Source organism: Neopelma chrysocephalum, unplaced genomic scaffold (assembly GCF_003984885.1).
Source record: "Neopelma chrysocephalum unplaced genomic scaffold, ASM398488v2 Primary Assembly neopelma1_24, whole genome shotgun sequence".
Lineage (NCBI taxonomy): Eukaryota > Metazoa > Chordata > Aves > Passeriformes > Pipridae > Neopelma > Neopelma chrysocephalum.
Genome location: NW_020897693.1, coordinates 3033607 through 3052678, shown reverse-complemented (window position 1 = coordinate 3052678; position 19072 = coordinate 3033607). Strand labels below are relative to the sequence as shown.

At 36.5% G+C, this 19072-nt stretch overlaps 1 protein-coding gene across 16 annotated transcripts in view; it reads right to left on the bottom strand.

Annotated features, from left to right (window-relative positions):
- MRVI1 (murine retrovirus integration site 1 homolog) overlaps positions 1-19072 on the bottom strand; it is a 103413-nt gene that overhangs the window by 13879 nt on the left and 70462 nt on the right. For 13 of the 16 annotated variants that reach the window (XM_027700039.1, XM_027700067.1, XM_027700089.1 and 10 more), the window contains 11 exons: positions 18681-18869; positions 13366-13466; positions 12177-12247; positions 10302-10475; positions 9246-9323; positions 8715-8764; positions 8243-8284; positions 6511-7101; positions 3987-4065; positions 1106-1226; positions 315-345 (listed from right to left, as the gene is read on the bottom strand). In XM_027700039.1, the coding sequence (XP_027555840.1) occupies positions 315-345; positions 1106-1226; positions 3987-4065; positions 6511-7101; positions 8243-8284; positions 8715-8764; positions 9246-9323; positions 10302-10475; positions 12177-12247; positions 13366-13466; positions 18681-18749 (1407 nt within the window). In that variant the 5' untranslated portion in view covers positions 18750-18869. The remainder of the gene's footprint in view (positions 1-314; positions 346-1105; positions 1227-3986; positions 4066-6510; positions 7102-8242; positions 8285-8714; positions 8765-9245; positions 9324-10301; positions 10476-12176; positions 12248-13365; positions 13467-18680; positions 18870-19072) is intronic. The other 3 variants (XM_027700151.1, XM_027700170.1, XM_027700178.1) reach the window with 3 other exon arrangements.

Sequence of the window (19072 nt, the reverse complement as noted above, 5' to 3'; positions counted from 1 at the left end):
CTCCCATTTAATCTCATTTTTTCACTACTTTAGGTATATATTATAATAATTTCCAAAATGAATGCCTATTTTATTATGAAAAACGCACATACAAATATTTTGCTTTTTCCTACTCTGTCTTTTTACAGTTCGTGTTGCTCTTCTTTCACAAAGTCATTACGTTGATTGAGGTCAAAATGTTTTTTTCTGAGAAATATTTTTTTTGGGAAAAAGAATCAACCCATTACCTTGTTCTAATAACCACCCTTAGACTTACAGTAACCACTTAAAATTGAAGCATTTGCCCAAAATAATTAGTTTAGGAACATACTTACCTCAACTTCTTTTTCAGTAAGTGGAGGGGAGCTAGAAATAAAAGCAAAAAAATCATGTTTTAATGTGTTTTGTCTCTAAAACCAAAGCTATTCTAATATTTGATTGAAAAGAACAAAGTAACATATGTTTGAGGTTTATGAGTTTTCTACTACATTTCAGTATTGATTACAATCAAGCAGTGCTCTCTCTGAACTTCTTCACCTCGCGCATTCATTTCTATAAAATATTGTATATAACAGTTCCTTCAGGACAAATGTTAAATATTTATTTCATTGGCACAGAGGACACTCATTTTCTGCTTCAAATGACTGAAGGCCTCTGGTGTTTTTGGAACAAAAACACTTGGGTGAATATAGGAACTAGTTTTGGCCAAATATGTTTGGAATTGTTTTAATGTCTTGCAAAGCCCAAATCAGTGAATTTGCAAGCGAGTCCTTCAACTACGTTTGCAAAATAAACTCAATTTCCCTGAAAAATTGTCACCTGCAGAAAAATTGCAGAATTCTTACCTGCCCAAATTCTACCACGGGTAAGCATTATCTGCCCTGATTATTTTTCTGGGGGAGAGAAATACTAATTCTTTCAACATGAATTTATATCTGCACCAGCAATCCTGGAAGTTTGGTGCACTCTTCAAAATTTTTCAGAAAATCCGTGTTGCACATTTTAAGATGCAGCAATTTATCTACTTGTATGGACCTCTATGAATGGAACTCCATAAAGGGAGTTCACTGGAACCCATTAGTGTTCCTTCTCCCGGATGATCTTTCCACTTCTAATGAGCTTTTACCTTCCTGGAAGCGATTTGTGCACTCGTAGTTTTCGCAGCAGTACATCAGGAATGCTGGGCATGACATCAGAGCTATTCTTTGGCTCTTCCTCTTCAGTGGGGGAAGGGAGAGGTGAAGGACCTGAAGACATTTTCAGATTTAAAAAAAATTATGTTATTTGAAAAGTCATGCATTAACTATTAAAAGTCAGCATCTCAGAGGCAAATAGGACCTCTCAGCTTAACTGTGTCCTTTTTAAAATCAGTGAGGCTTCCACCCAACTCTACTGGGAGAAAAGTGAACAAAAAGTAAAGGTCCATCCCTTCATGCAGAATATTACTTCTTCTACTGCAGGTGGTGATAACTCATCCCTCCTTTACTGCTAAACATTCCCTGTCTTCCTCTTGAGCAGTGACGACAAAAGTAATCTGCAAAATTGTCATTGAAAAACTGAAGTAATATGTGCTCTGACAGACTCTAATGCACTGAAAAATAATTTTTGTATTAGTATTTTTCCTAGAATTCAAACTGAATGCAGATTCAACACTTGAACTTCTAACCTAATGTTTTGCATTTTTGCTTTACATCCTTTCTGGAATATTTTACATGAGATTTTCTAGGAGAATACTGTCATTTTCTGAGGCTTTAAATGCCACCTACCAAGATAAAGTCTAGAGTAATGTACTATACTAGAGATTTTGTGCACCATTTATGGTAATGAATTACAACATGCACTTGTTTCATTGCATGTTCATTGAAACAAGACATAAAGGTTATCCTTACTTTCTCTACTTCTATTACTTTCATAAGGACCAAGATATGGCTCAAACTTTTTTTTTTAAATTCATATTACTTAGCTTTTGTATTTTAATTTTATTTAATTTCATATATAATGATTCCCTTCTCTCCTCCCATCTTGCCAGAATTTACTGAAGGACCTTCCTATAGGAAAGGCAGGTTCCTCAGTCTGAATCTCAGACTTGGGAAGGTAAGTTGTACATCTCTGTTTTTCATTAGGTGTAACAGAAAGATTCTTAGATTTGCAAAACAAATAGTGTGAAAAAGCTCAAATTTTGTAAATGTGGAGAGCATGAAAGTCAGAAAAAATGGGAGATTCTTTCTAGCTACATTTTAGTTATATGCATTTCCTTTATATTAAAAAATTCCAGTATTGTCTTAAATCATGTTTCCCCATGAAATGCAGCCTGACCCCACAATGTCTCCAGATGTAATATATTGCACTTATCTTACATTCTGGAGATGCAAAGTTTACTCAGATGATCACAATAACTCGTCATTGATAGAAAACATGATGGAGACAGTATACTGGATAAATAACAGTAATAATGAAGTATCTGGCTATTTCCTACTCTTTAAGCAGAATTACTACTCCAGCTAAAAAGCACAAGGTGGCTTTTATGACAATGTAAGGAAGTCTCCCTAAAAAATGAACTAAGGATTTGACCCCTCGCTTGTTTTCCCCACTGAGGACAAAGAGTTGACCCTTAACGTTCTGGCTATCATTTAGATAAAATGCTGGACTCTAAAAAACTTGTGATGCTCATGAGATCTTGGCTGGAAAGCTGGATAAAATAATGCTTAGCTTTTCATAATGTTTTGCTCACAACTTTCAAACCTGAAAAAATTATCCAACGGGCTGGTAAAATGGCAACTATTTTACATTTTCCAACAGAGCCTGCTAAATAATTTCCAGGAAATTACATATTATCAGAGTGACAGGAATAATATTATCACCTCTAAGAATCCCAAGCTATAATCACTATATGTAGAGGACAAGAAGTGTCTTTTCATTTTGTTTCATTTCGACTGAAGATGAGTCTCTTTCCAGAGGTAACATGAAATGTCTCAACCACCTCTCAGTGTAACAGAAACTTGAGGCCTTATGAAATAGTCCCAAAGCAGATCTACCAATTAGCAAAATGAACAGCATTGAGAAAAATTGAGATTGTCTTTGCATCAAATTTTGGACAATCAGTTTCAGTTAATGTGGCCTTAAAAACACTCTGAACAAGTTCTGACTTTATTACTTTCAAACAAATACATAGTTTTGGTGTAAATATTTTCGTTTGATAGCTCAGCACTATTGCTATTTAATTCTTCCACATGTTGAATTGTCCTCAGGTTTATATCTTTGCTGTTTATTTTTATCCTGAATCTTTTTGGGTGCATCAAATCTCTTGTGCTTGTATTAGTTTGGAAAAAAAACATTTGGTGCCAGATTTCTTTTTTCTCATTTATGTAGAGTTTTAAGCCTTTTCCTTAAAAAAACCATTTCCTTTATTTTTCCTTAAATATCATAGAAATTGAGCTTAAAAAATCCCCCTTAGGCGAGGCAAATTTTTCCAGTCCTTCAATCACACTTATGACTCTTCTGTGGCCTTACTCTTTCTTATAACATTGACATGTACCAGAAGTGAAAATGCCATTTCAATGCTTGCCACACTCATACTAAAATAAAAAAGCAGGAATAAAGCATTCCATCTCCTATTTATACTCCCAAGGATTAAATTCACCCTTCTGACCACAATATCTTGCAGAGGTCACATTCAATCAATCCATCACTGCTGAAGAGTTTTTACAGAAAGCCACTGAAACTCGAGGCAGTCCTCCAGCTATTATGTCCAAAATAGACTCAGTTCCACATGTGCATCTCTTCACTTGGTTGTAATAATACCTACAGCATCTTCTTGGCTCAGGTCATCAAGAAATTCAGGTAGTTCCATTACTGGTCTCTCTTAATCACCATTTATTACCTTTCTCCATGACTGCTTCAACTACTATTGCAACTGAACAAAAAGACTTTTCCTCCCACCCCCCCAACAGTCAATTATAAGAATCAGTGTATAACAAACACTCCTTTCAGCTTTTATGATACTGCACCTTTTTCCTGTTCAGCCGCTTCACTAAGTTCAGGAAGTTTAAGTCCAACTAAATTTTGATTTCTCATCAAAATATGCTCCTGTTAAGAAAAACAGTAACATATCTAAGTAACTGAACTAGAAATCTCAAATATCCCTTCCACGTGAACAGTGAATATAACATTTACTTTAGTTAATAAACATAATGGAGATTATCTATATTAACTTATAGTCAGGTGCTACATAGCATGGATACACAGACATTCACACACACTTTAAATTATTACATATTTCTTATTTCATGCAGCATTATTTAGAAAAAATCCTGGTCATGCAAACAGAGATTTGCAAAATGTGCCCCTTACTCAAATAGAAATACAGAGTTTTGAAAAAGAGAGTTTTAGTAATTGGGAGTGGAAAAAAAGCAATTTTGGACATAGCTCCAGTAACTACTGAGCATTCCAGAAAACAGAGAAAATTCAGAAAATCTTATATATGAGACTTGGCCACTTTGACTTGATTAAGACCAGAGCTTGGGATGCTACAGCTGCAAGTTAATGCTTCACTGTCACTGTATTCTGCCCCTACTCCTTACAGGTAGGGAAAAATGCTCTCCAGAATTAAACCTTGTTGTATTATTTCTCCTTTTTTTGTCTCTTTCATATTCTTACATATTTTTTAAAATTCACAAACACCTGCTTTTGTTTACGAGTAGACAATTCCTACTGGAAGCAAAGTTCAAAGTTCACCTAACTGGAATTATATATCATGTCATATTAATTTTTTAATTCTGTTATTTGTGCTTAGCAACTTCTAGGCCATTCAGAACTAGAGAATCTTAGACTCACAGAATGGTTTGGTTTGGAAGGGACCTTAAAAATCATTGAGATCAAAACCCCCTGCCCTGACCAGGGACACCTTTCACTGGGCCAAGTTGCTCAAAGCCCCATCCAACCTGTTCTTGAGCACTTCCAGGAATGGAGCATCCTCAGCTTCTCTGGGCAACCTGTTCCAGTGCCTCAGCACCCTCACAGTAAAGACTTTCTTCCATAATTATGTTGCTCAAGTGTCTCTATAATCAAAACTTACAGTATGTGTACACTAAGAATATGTGTGTTACATAAACAGGAAAGATGAGTAACTGAGCTGCCATTCCCAATACATTGAGAATGAATTAACCAAAGTGCAGAATTTGAGGTCCTTGCCTGTCAGCCCTTTGTTCATCTTAAAACATTGACTACTGGGGATCAAAGAAAATATTCTCATTAAGCTGTTCAGGAAAGTACCTACTAGTTCTTTTTTTTTTCTTTCAAAGGTCATTCCTGTAATAGAGACATGGTAGTTGCTTTCTTATGGTGGTTTATCATTTCATGACATTTCTGCCTTTTTTCTTAGGGTTTAATTCTTAACTTTTACTAATCATTTAGACAATTATTTAACAATTAGTTTATAGATACCACAGTGTCCAAGTCTATTCTTCTGGATTCTGAGACATTTGCACCATGTTAGAATTAGGAACTGTGAGTCTGGACATTCTCTACCTGCCCTTGCTCTCAGAGACCCCCAGTTTTACAGCTCTGGACACTTTGAGACATTTTCTGAGAATGTTCAATAAGCAAATAATCATACCAGAACCATTTACTGTCCCCTCAGATCTGCAATTGTAATGTTATTGCAAAGGCTGGTATTCCTGAATGACAGGTCTACTGCCTGGGAGAGTAGCAGGGAGAGTGAAGGGAGAGTACCAACCAACACAGGACTCATAAACGATTAGCTGAACAAAGTAAATGTGAATTTTAAATCCTAATAAAGTTTACAAACAATATATGATATACAAAGGCTTGTAAGCCCTTATACAAGGGTACAGTAACTCCAAACTTCAGTAACAGATTTCTGTTCATACAGAGGTCTTAGCCCACTCATACAGAAATCAAACAATTAGTCACTATATTGTGAGAGCCTGTGGATCTGAGGACAATTCTGAAGGAGCAGAAAAAGCTTATCACAGGGAAGCAAGGGAAGTAAAAAAGCATAAGTGACTCTTTTAAAGAGAATGTTGTTACGTCCTGAGGAAGGAACTTTGGGTCTAAAATTCTCTTCAGAAAAAAAATTAGGTTAATTTAGTCCCATGTATGTTTTACAAATAAAATGATTGTTAATCAGTTGCTTTCTGTTTACAGAAAAAATGCAAAAAATGAGCTATACTGTGTTTTAGACTCACCTTTCTGTCAGAATGAAAGCAATTAGTACATTCTTGACACCAGTATGACAATGTGCCAGAGCACACACATGGATATTGAAGATACCAGAGTGCCAGAGTGCACTTGATGCATGTTGAAATAGAATAATTCCACGGAATTACTTACAGGTTACAATTTACTAAAGTTGCAAAGGAAAAACATGATACAATCCTGTATTGATTTTGCTGAAACTGTTTCCTGCTATATCACTGTATCTTGCAATGATAAAAATAATGCTAAGCAAGTTGAAAGTTTGGCAAGATATGAAAACAACTTTAAAACAGGATACAAGCGGTTAGGACTCACCTCCCTGAGCTTCGTCAGCTTCTGCATTCGAACTGGTTGAACTTGGATTTGAAGGTCTTTGAATGCTTTTAACTGATTGCTGGGTTTATTACCAGCAAAGTTTTTATCTTCCTCAGATGGTAATTTTGAAGGTGTTTTCTCTTTCTGTCCAGGCTCCAAGCTGTCCCATGACACAGCCCGCAGTAGAGGAGGACGCAGTCCACACAGTTTAAATTCTGGTTTACATGAAACTTTGTGGTCCTTCATTTCTGGAACAGGCATTTTTAGCTTTGAGTCCATATTTCCTATCCCTGGTCCTGGTAGATGGGTTCTTAAAGGAACATCATTTTCTTTTCCTTTCTTGAGGAATGATTTTCCAAGTTCATTTTCACAAACAGTCACGCAAGTATTAAGAGACATTCTGCCACCATCACCACCTGAAGGGGAGCATTTAGGTAAAGTATCCATATGTTTACGTGGATCAAAGTTTTCTTTTTGGTCAGATAGCTTCTCTTTGGAGTTTTCAAAACCAGCAGAACGAGGAACCAACCTTCCCTGAGAAATCTTTCTTTGATCATTCTGCCTTCGATCAATTAATCCTTTTGCAGCATTCTGAAAGTAGAGGGACACACATAAAACAAAGAAACAAGACCAGATTCCTCTGTTCTCCTGCCCAAGGACAGATTTTCACTGTAAAAAGCCATTTCCTTTTCAGTGACATTTGCTTTTAAATGTGTGCTGTTGACAAAAGAAATAATTTTTAAAAGGCACTTAAAGAATACTAAATTGGGAATCTCCTCTCTGAACTTTTGAGTTAACCTCTCCCATTCCAGAGTCCATTACAGCAATGCTCACACGGTCAAGTTCCTCATCATTTTAATGTAAGGTTTGTCTGAACACACACCTTTAACCCTGTATCTTACAGCACTGTTACTTTCCTTTGTCTCTTTTCTGTTAGTCCCTCACCTCCCAAGGGAACAAAACCCCATGGGCTTGTACACTAAGTTAAAGCACATATCTTAATTTCTCTCTTCTTTCTTTGTGTGCAGTACCACAGATGTTAATTTGGTTGCAATCTCTGCAGGAGAAGAATTTTTGCTTATACATTGGCTCCTTTGGTACAGAATCTGTATTTTGTCTAAGGGTACCTGTGTCAGCAATTTAAGGCCACCAACATACAATCTGACCATGGGCTCTGCCTTAGATAGGTTGCTGTTCTTCTCCTTTATAGTTACTGCTCCAAAACTCTGCTGCCATAGTGGTTTTTGTTAGTGTGGCCCATTCCACACACAGAGAAACCTCTTTAACCAATATCACCTAAAACAAATTAGGAAACATTCATATAAACTTCTCCACTGGTAGTTGTGTGGAGCAGTTACATCCCACCAGTGGTAAGCAACACAAGGTTCAGTAACCTCTCCCACTGAACCAAAGGGATCTGGAGGAGGATGTCTGTCTGAAACACTGGCATACGCCAAAGTGGCTATGGTAGATATTTTGACTTTACTTATAAAGACATTTAATGTGTTGATTTTAATTGAACTAGTGCAGGGTGCATGATAGGATGTAAAGATCAACTGGAGGTCCACTGTCCTCCACCACATTTGCAGGTGCTTCACAATTTCCTAGAGCAGTATAATTTTCTTTTCACTCACTGAACAGTTTTTCAGCGTTTTTAATCACATAAACAAGTTATATGTGTGCTAAGACACAACCAGCAGACTTTGTTCACCTCTTAACGTGAAACACTTACCTCTGCAGTTTGCCTGTCATCCTCTTTCACAGCTCTGTTATTCTGGCAAAAAAAGGGAAGAAAGAATTGCCTTACAGGGTTATCTTTCACATCTACGCTGCAAATGTTAGATATAGATATTAATGGATGAACTTTGAATCTCTTAATTTTTACATTGCTTGTCACATTTATTTATGAAATAAATTTAGGGATTAGTTTTTTTCATAGATTAGGATTATATTGGATTTTCTTCTATTTTCTACACTTAAAAGATCTCTATGATCTTTCAGCACTTGTTACCTCATGGATTTTTGTCTTCAGAGTAAACATTTAACAGTTCCTCGCTCTGCAGAAAAAACATATCAATAATCCAATCTTGCTGTATATAAACCAGTATTCCAAACATCCCATTTTCCTTGGGGACTAAAAGGGCAGTACATACAAATATAGTACTGTAAAAACCAGGTTACTGCACAGACTATTCAGCTCTTACCTGCCCTGGAGATACTGACTCAATACTAGTGGTTGTGCACGCATCAGACCCTGGAAAGATACACACTTAATTAGGGCATATCCTGATATTCTGCTCAAAGTTTTTACTTCTATAGCATTAGCAACACATATGTGTACAGTTCCCCATAATATAGAAAGGAAAAAATTTAAAGGTCAAAAAAACTAATTTAAAGGAAAAAAAATATTCAAAAATATAGTAAGTGAAAGATCATTAAAGCTTCTCAAAACTCCATTATTAAATAGTTTAAAAAAGTAGAACAAGTAACCTTGCAGCACCACGGGAATAAAAATATAATTAAATACATATATGTAAAACTGTATTTTATATACATTCATGGGCTTTATAACATTCAAGAGTAGAGACTTAAATCTACTCCTGACTTCTCCTCGAGAAATATTACAATTTTTTTTTTTTGCGAGCTTTCATAAATTAAAGTTTGAACCTGAAAATGGTTGGGCTTGTTGATCTTAGAGGTCTTTTCCACCCTTACCTATTCTATGGTCATTTTACCTGATGGAACTGGAAGAGTGAGAGAGTTGCTCCGAGATGCTACTGGTGAAACTTTAGGACTAAGAGTAGGGGAAACTGCTTCATTAGAAAAAAGACAAAAACAAACAAACAAAAAGGTAATTTTACTTTCTAGGCTTGTAGCTTCTGAATTTTTAAAATTCAGATAAGATTAAAGCATGAATATCATAGTCATCAGTCATGTGGTTTGCCAGAACCTGACAAGTAATTTTAAGTAAGTTAGGAACTTTAAGTAGGTTTTTTTTTTATACCTGCCAAAAACTAATACTGTTTTGTTGATACAGAGAATCCTTGTTCTCCTCAGTTTTCTGATACTGTAAGCACTGCAGAGAAGTAGCATAAAACAGGATTCAGGTGGAACTTAGTTAAAAAGAAAAAGAAAATTTAATTCTAGTAAGTGTAGCTGTGGGGGTCTTTTTCCCTCCAGAAGCTGTCAAGCCAATTTTAAGATGAAACTTTGTTTGAACACGCTTTTCAAAGCTAAATGAAAGTCCTATTTCATGGTAAAATGGCATTTTGTTCTAGTTTTCAACCACTTCATATAAGGGGAAAAAATAATTTCAATTGACATACTAGAACAAAACATTTTATTCTGCTGTTTTTAAAGTATGATCTGGTTCATTTAGCTTAGTTTATGACTATGTTCAGAATAAGAGTCTGTAATTATGTCTGGGGTAATGTTTTATCAGCAGTATGAATCATTATAATTTCATTTAATGTACAATAGGAGCATTAGGAAGAAAATACCCACAAACAGTAATTGTGACCCTTTTTTAGATTTCAATAGAAATACCTCATGCTTTCTTGTTACAGTGTTTGCAGTGTGACATTCAGGCACTTAAAAACTTCACAACATTTTCCACTGACCGATCTGAATACAGAGATCTGTGATTTCTGTTTTATATGGAATCATGAGAGGGGCAGAGGGATTCTGACCATCAAATGAACAAAGTGTATGTAAACAGTAGCAATGTATGGATTACAGTGGTACTTGTTTGAAGCAGAATATACAATCCTGTTTTCAGAATCTGCACCTACCCGTGGGTGACTCCGGAAGGCTGCTCCTTGACTTTCTGCCTCTGCGCATCAGAAACCTCTCACTCACTTTCTTTGCCTCTTCTAGTAACTCCAGGTTCTTCTTTTTGTCTTCCTCTGATATTTTGACATCTGGTAGCTGATCATTTACCAGGTCAATCACGTGCCCGCTGTTGTCTGTGTAGAAAACATCAGAATTAGAGCTGTACCTCCAGTTTCCAGATATTTTGTGGCATGTTGGAGTAACAATTACAAAACATACCTGTAAATTTAGCTTTGAGCTTGCATTTAACAAACATTAATGTCTGCTCATTTCTAATGTTATATTCTCAAGTTTAGAGCAAGTCCTCCAAAGCACAGATAACCCACTAAGATTAAATCCCTATGATCAAAGATGCTCTGATATGTGAAACTGCTTTTTTCAGCAGTGTCCCCAATACAGTTGTTCTAATTTCTAAATAGAAGTGGCATTAGATCCATATCAACTAAAAGTCATGGTATTTCTGTTGTAGATTGAGTCTTTTCCTGGAATTTGTATGTTCAGTTTTTCAAGGCTAAGATCCCACAAATTCACCCAGCAAAGATTTATGCACACTAGTTTTAACAAACAGGTGATTAAATGAAATAATCTATAACTAAAGTGCAGAGTTTGGAAGTATAAAGATTTTATTCTATGCAAACAGAAGAGCTTTTCCCACAAATGCAGAAGCAACACTAAAGTTGTACCTGGCAAAGCTGCAGGTAGGAGTTGAGTATTTAAAGCCTAAGAATTATAAAGCTGTTTCAAAAAGCAAATCAATCTCTACCATGTGGGGTTTTCCAAAGCAAAATTCCCAATAGAATACCCATTAGAATACCCAAGGGTTAAAGAGGGTGTTGTAAGAGATTGCTTTTCCTCATGCACACTTATGTTGATGTTAGATAAGTGACTCAGGAGGGTGCATGGACCACAAGCTGAAGGCCACTGCCTTACACTTAGGCCTTTAGGTTAATGCATTGTTTTCTAAACAATTTTAATTATTTGTGGAATGAACCCATTGATTCCTGGCTTCCAGATTATTTGAAAACACGAAACTTTGAGCACCAATTTTTACAATTCTCCAGGCTATGACAAAGTAAAGAAGGGAGCCAGTTGTCAGAAAGGCAACTGTGTGAGTGGGTATAAATGGCTTTTACAAGCATCTAAAGAACAGCTTGGATGGGAGGAGGAAAGTCATCAGGTAATAGAAGAAAAATATTTTAAAATTTGACAAGAGCCATTACAGAATCACCAGTCTTCAGAAAAGCTAAGGGCATGAGTAAGCAACAAAAATTCAAGGGTTTTTGGTTTGTGGGTGTGGGGTTGTTTCTTTATTGGGTTTTGGTTGATTTTTTGGGGGGAAGGGAGTGGTGCTTTGGCTTTAGTTTCCTTAAATTTACATCAGTTTCAAGGCTGTCAAATATCATGCCCCCAGAGTGAATATTCTTAAAGCAACCTATTTTCAATGAAATATCTGTTTTGGTTTGAACCAAGATTTGTGTGTCAGAATTTTGAGAGACGGCCCACCCGTCTTGAGCAAGTAAGTTCAAAAGTAACAAAACCCATTATTACTGAATAGTAGTCTCTATTCAACAAGAATTTAAAGCACATACATCTCCAGCCTTCTAAAAATGTTAAGCTGATGCAGCAATCTAACAATACACATTTCCCACTCTGCATGCAATTCACTTACAAAATTCAACATGCCAGCAGTATTCCCTGTGCATGCAAGGATCACATTACGTAGTGTGCACAAGAAAAAATTGTAGTCAGAACAGTCAGACTCCATAATTAGGTCTTTATTGCACGTCACATTTTCTGAGAAAACATCCCAGCTTAAATGAATAATCACTTCTTACCAACAGAAGTCAATGAACTCGTTGAATTCCTATTGGCACGGTTAGAGTGTCTCCTATGAGGACTACGAGACCTAGAGAGAAGAATTTTTTAAAAAAGTCCTAATTATCTATAAAAATTTAACACTAAAAAGAAAGCACTTTGATTTAAAAAAAAAGAAGACAAAAAACATTTATTGCAGTTCCTCTCATCTCCAAACAACTGGAAAATGGAGGAGATTGCAGAAAGAAGGAAAATTGTAGAAATTGCTCTCACAAAGGAGTTCTGAAATTTGCTGATAACCTCATACACTGTGATTTTAGATTTCTCAGAAAAAATCCTACATCTCTTTAGACCATGATCATGACTTAAAACTCATGTAAATGTGGTACATACCGAAACAAATTTAGTCTTTGTAAATTGTTACAGCTTCTTAAACTAAGGTTTAGGGCTGAAATAATTCCTTAGGCTCCCACACTGACACTCCTATAAAGTCACATGCAAAACAGGTGAAAGTCTCAAATGACTGCAGAAATTTAAATACTGATCTGGCAAATAATTTTGCTTTTAAAGGGATGCATTGCAGTTCTGACTCTAAAATAATCTTGAAGTTTGCTGAAGTACAAGCAAATTATAGATTTATAATCAATACCTTCTGATTCATTTTTTTCCCCTGTATTTTAAGTCTAATGGCAGTTCAATAAACTAAAAATCCCAGGTCAGGAAGTATGCTTTATCAGAAGAGTGGAAATAACCTTAATTCAACTTAAAACTGAATTGAAGTTTTGCACTTCAAACAGAATTATTATTTCCATTTAATAGCTTACTTTCACATATGCTTCACCTCAAGGTGGTATTCTTGTCCCATCCATGTGAACGGGTCCAAATATCTGCTTCAAAACTCATTGTATTAAATTATTAAATCTGTATTAAATCTGTATTCAAGACATTTAAGTTGTCCAACTCAATGAGTCAGGTTGGCAGGCTTAGTATTATATGCAACTTGGTCTTTTAGTATCACTTATATTCCTTTTCCCCACCCTGCATTCCAAACACCATCATCAAAATGCAAAGACAACATGAGCAAATCACAAATGGAGATATAGTAACAACACTTTCATACAATATACATTTCAAAGCAGTATTTTAGAAACACAGCACCTGGAATTACTGTACAATTTATGCATAGATGGGTAATGTATTATACAGTACCTGTTAACCAGGTTTTTATCAATTTCTGAATCTGGTGTAACAGCATTCTCTGGAAGAACAATAGAAGGTGTGCTGCATGTTGTCCCTTCAGCTCTAGTGTCCTGCATGGTTTGTGACAAATATAAAAATGTAGTTAAACAGAAATTCAAACCACAGTATGTTGATGCTCTATGTGAAAAATAATGTGCATTGCTCAATTGGGCTAAAAGAGAAAATGACTAAACTAAGAGAGAAGTAGCTCTAATTAGATAAAACAAATGTGAATTACAGGCCTATACTTAAATTACTAAAAAGAGATGAAGAAGACCAGGAATATCTGTTTTCTTTAAGAAGTTTTAATGCATGCAAGCCAAATTCACTAGGCATGGAACTAATGAGAAAGCTTTAGAATGGCAGACACATTGATTTTTCCCACAGCAAACCATTCCTCTACTGAACTAAATGTACAACACAAACCCTCCAAATGGTACCGTGTGTAATGAAAGCTTGAATAAATGCAGTATTAAGTGTAGATATGACACCCAAAACATCAGAAAATAATTTTAATGTTATTTTGCTAAGAGTTGCACGTGGCTTTCCTTCACATTACTTGGGAAAATATTTTTTAAAAATATAATTGCAATATTTAATAAAATGATGATTTTAAGCGATAAAAGAAATTGGCACTGAATATTAATGTATGCTTGCCTGCCTAAAAAATATGAGACCTTGCCCCAAGAACTTAATCCCACACCTTCTGCACAATGATGCCAATCACTTGAAGAGAAGGACTCAGTTTCCTGTGAGATATCAGAAGTGGAGGTGCATCAAGTTGGAATAAAGTCCTGTGGATTTCTCATATGTAGTAAAAAAATGATTACGTCTATCCCAAGCACTACATTCAGATTAAAACCAACAAGCAGCTGGAGAGGAAACTTCCCATCATAACCCTTCTCCCTCTCAAAGGCAATGAAATATGCCTTGATTTGGACACGTGATTTAGGATTCTTGATTCTGTTGTAAATAGCATTTTTTTTTTTAACTAAACCAAAAACATGTCATGCAGCTCTACACTTCTATACTCATAATTCTCCTATGAAGTTCCTTGGCAAGTTCACCTCGTCAATCACAGGAGAGCAAGATGGGAAACACGCCAAGAAAACACTAGGAAGATTTAAGTTTTAGAAAAATACCCCTGCAGGCCTGTAAATGTTAGAATGCTAATGCATATGTGATTCAAGTGCACAACTGACACTTGATGACAACAGTTTGAAAGCAATATTTAGTCATATTCTCGAAAATGTTACTAAGTAATCATATCTTTTGTCAATGACAAAACTTCAGGTGTCTGCCCTGCCTGTAGGGCAAAGCAGCTGAATACACAGGCACATTGTTTATACACAACTCACGACTGCCAAAAAGCAAAAGCTTTTGAACGATGTAACATCAGCCTTGAAGTCACTCAAGTCCATTTTTGGACTCTAAAACCAGCTTATTAACAAAAAAAAAAAAAAAAGAAAGATTAAAAGAAAAAAAAAGAAAAGCAAAAGAAAGAAGCTGCAGCCAAGGCCAGTTCAGGTCAGGTAGAAAATATTAATCTTGGTCAGCAGCTGTAGCAGTTCAACATCTACACAAGTGAAACCTCATGGCCCCTATTGTCCAAACCTACTGTACATTCTGCAGGAAGAGGCAGGGAATGACTCTCTTTGCAGGGCCAGTTGGCTCAAATCAAAAGGAATCGTTATACTCTGAAGAGCGCTCGGGCTGCTTTATGTAGGTCTTGGAAGAGAAGCTTTAACAGGAAGCTTAGTCTGTCTCACAAAGCTGTACAACTGCACAGAGATGACACAGAAGTTTTCCATCACCCTCCCATTGTGTGCCTTTAACTGTGCTCTCCTTGTTAGCTTCCAGACCGGTCTGCTCTTCAGCTATTCCCAACAGCTGCCTTGCTACCCAAGTCTTTGCCTCCTTTTTGTCCCAAGCCCTCTCCCCATAAAAATGTAGGGTAAAACTGACTCCACCTCTATTGCTCAGGTGGGAACTGCTCCACATGCTCCACAGGGATGACCACGTGCCACTTAATCTTGCAGGGAGGTGTGTGCAGGGCTGAGAGGGTGGCACATGCAGTTTGGTCCATAACAGAATATCCAAGAGGACCAGGGTTCTGAGGCTGGAGATAGGACCTGCAGACATTCTGGCTGTTAAATTCTACCAGACCCTCCCTAAGCATACAGAAAATGTGTTTCTGAAAGTTTTATAATCCAGCCAGACTTGGATGGATTTGAACATTAATGAGGGGGGAATACAAAAATACCCTCTGCTAAAAGACCTACTATGCCAGAAGAGTCAGATGATAGAGCTTTACTGTATATCACCTGAAGTCTTTAAAGCATTCAGAAAAAAAAAGGAAAAAAGAAAATCCTCTGCCACCTGATCATATTCTTAGATATTCATTAAAAGTCTGGATGGAATTTCAGAAAAAATCTGGCCCAAAACAGAGACTTATGTGAAAGACCTCAGAAAAGTTATGCATCTCTGAGAGCAGTCTCTGGAGTGAGATGGGTTTTTAAATAAGCTTGATTTTAAATGTTTAAATGAGGTGCTCAGCTTGCAGTTTAGCAAATAAGGTAGTGTAGCTGTATCTAGTTGAAACAGGAGAACAAAGCAAACATGGGACACCAGCTTCAGAACAAAACAGATAACATGCAGTGGTCTGATAAAAGTACAATACAAATTTAAATAAGGATAATGAGAAACAAAAGAAATGCAGGAGTTTGAATGATGGAATAATCAGCGTATGAAAAACATTATGAACACCTGAGACAGACTTTTCCTCAGCAGTCAGAAGAGCCAGTAAAATAGTGATCAGGATACATAGAGGGCAAGCTGGAAATAGACACAGGGATTTCTGATTTAAAAAGAGGGAAAGATGACAGCTCAGACCAACCCAGAAAGTGTAGAGGGATTTATAGGCTACTATGAATTTTAACATAACTGGTAAGGACGTAATCTTCTTTGATGCAGGTATGCATTACATTTATAGAAATTACATTTTTAACACTAAAAACCTGAAATGAGTTTTTAAAAGTGTCAGTGAAAGCGTATTATAATATTACATTCCTCTATGTGAAATAAATCCAATTAAATTTAAATATGGAAATGACTAAAAGTTACATCTGAAGTTCTATGATTTATGGTAGGGAAAATGATTTTGTATTAAAAAAAAATCTTAAATGTTCAATACTTACTGCAACAAGACAGCACACAAACTAAGGTTGAACTAAGGGTCCAACTACATGCTCTTAGTTCAGATCAGAGGTTAAAGTTCTTTGAATTAGGCTCAGTGCCCTTACACCTGTGTTAATGGGAATTTCACATCCACCTCCCTTAGGAACACAGAGCTGAGGAATACTATGGTGATTTTTGTTCAGAATTAGTCAGAATGGTGAACACTGGCTGCTGTAAGAAATACTGAAATGGAAACCCCTAATTGTTTTCTCAAAATTAATTTGAGACATATAACCCAGGTCTTCCCATCATATGAAAGGTACTTGGAGCTTGCAGGAAACTACATGTGATGGAAGGTTCATTTGCTTTCTGTCAGAACTGTTTTGTGAATCTGTGTGCATTTGGTCATGCAGGGAAAAGGTGGGAAGCACCTCCTGAAACAGAATGAGGAAATTGTTAAAAACCAGACACCACTTTGGAAAAGATGAGATTCCAGACTTGGAAAGTTTTGTTGAATGGCAGAAAACAAATCCACTAGTTGTTAGTTGTTTCTGATGGCCTCTCCTGGCTTGCAAGTCCTTATCTCACAATAATAAACCATTTTACTTACAGTGACTTATAGTCACACTGCAGAACTTGGCCTGCAGCAAGACCCAAGAGTGACAACAGGTATGAACAAGATCAAATCCTCACAACATTGGCCAGTGGCAAACCTTAACTTAAGAAGGCTTGTGAGCAGTGTGTGGTTAAAATCCTTCCACTGCTACTTTGTGCCTAACAATAAATATGCATCTAAAATGAGGCATTTTGCACAGTTAACTGATTAATGAACTATCACATTATCATAGTTCATCTAAGACTCACCTCTAAAAGGCCTGTAAAATGTATTTAAAAAATAACTTTTTTTTATATTATGTGGTTGGAAATCTTCATTTCTCCCCTTTGACAAGCACACTTAGGACTGGAATCACTTATGTCTGCTGGCTTTTCATAGTTTTTTCCTCTTTGGGTATGTTTTATCCAGCAAGTCTTTTGTACAAAAAGACTTTTCACACAGGTGAGTTAAAAAATCCCAATAAAATCTTCTTGAGCTAATATATGTTCTCAGCTAATAGTCTGATGAACATGCATCCACCTGGGGTGTTTATCTTAAAGCAGGAAACTAACACTCAGCACAGTGTGCAGTTTAGATGGAATGCATGACAAATCAGTGTAGGGCTCACTGCTCACAATATTTTCCAACAATGTTAGAGCAGCGGATGTTTTCATCTAAAGCGTAGAATGTAGTGTCCTCAAACCCAATGATGGGGATACATTTTTAACTGAGGATGTGCCAGATTATAAATCCTCTCTTTCTTTGCTCCAGTTTGCATGCAATTGGATGATTTGGATAAGCTGTGATTTTCTAATCAGTACAGGTTTTTTACCTCAGCTAAGATAATGATTAAAAAAACCAAACAACCCCAGCTTATTAAAACATAGTTACTTTTTATCTTTGGTATAGATTATTGAAAAGGGAGAAGAGCCATCTCTTACTGATTTTTGAAATTTATCTACAAACAAGACATGTAAAAGCATATAGATGCCACAAATTAAAGAGGCAAAATGATGAATATGTCTGGGGAGCACCCACCTGCTCTCTGCATAGTTCCCATGTATGTTCAGCTACTGCTGTTAAAGGCTACAAACCAAAAAGCCCTCATAAATTGCATAACATCTATATCTGTAAAAGCAACACTAGTTGTTCCAAGCCTGCTCTGAAGTACAAGCCTAAATTATTTTCTCAAAGGTTTGAGTCTTCTGTAATCACATCAGAAAGGACATCTTTGGACAGCTTTGATATATGTCTGTCTGTTCTGAACGATTTATAATCCTCCAGATCAAAATGATAAACAACTACCCGAGCAACTTGAGTTCTCGTCCCTTAGGCTATAAAATATTTGAAGAATATCAACTGAAGGATCATTCACAGCTTCATCAACCAAGCAAAACACACTAATTCAGCGCAATGATTAGATTTTGTTTTATAAACTCCTAAATATACACAAAGAGGTTTCACCCTCGGGTTTCCATCAAGAGTCAGAAAACACCTTTGTAAGAGTGCTTACTTTGGCTGGAGGAGAACTGTTGTGCTGTGCCTCTTGTGCTCGTCCCTTGTCTTCAGGTGAGGTTGGCATGGTGGGCAGCGTGAAGCACGTGGAGCTGCACTGGGCACTAACAGGACCATGCACTGCTGGCAATGGGTGTTTCAAGTCAGCCTGAAGGCATAAGCTCTGAGAGGCCTTGTGATCTGCAGGCTGTGTTAGATGCCAAAAAGACAAACCAAATCTGTTTAAAACTCTGTGCTCTCACACTGAGATCACTTTACAATAACAAACAGCATTAAGGTTTAAAATTAAAAATGTTATCTTGTGTTTTATTAACTAAAGCTTTCAAGGTCAAGTATAACCTAGCAAATGCATTCAAAACAGACAACCTTCCATTCTTGTCGCTATTTCCA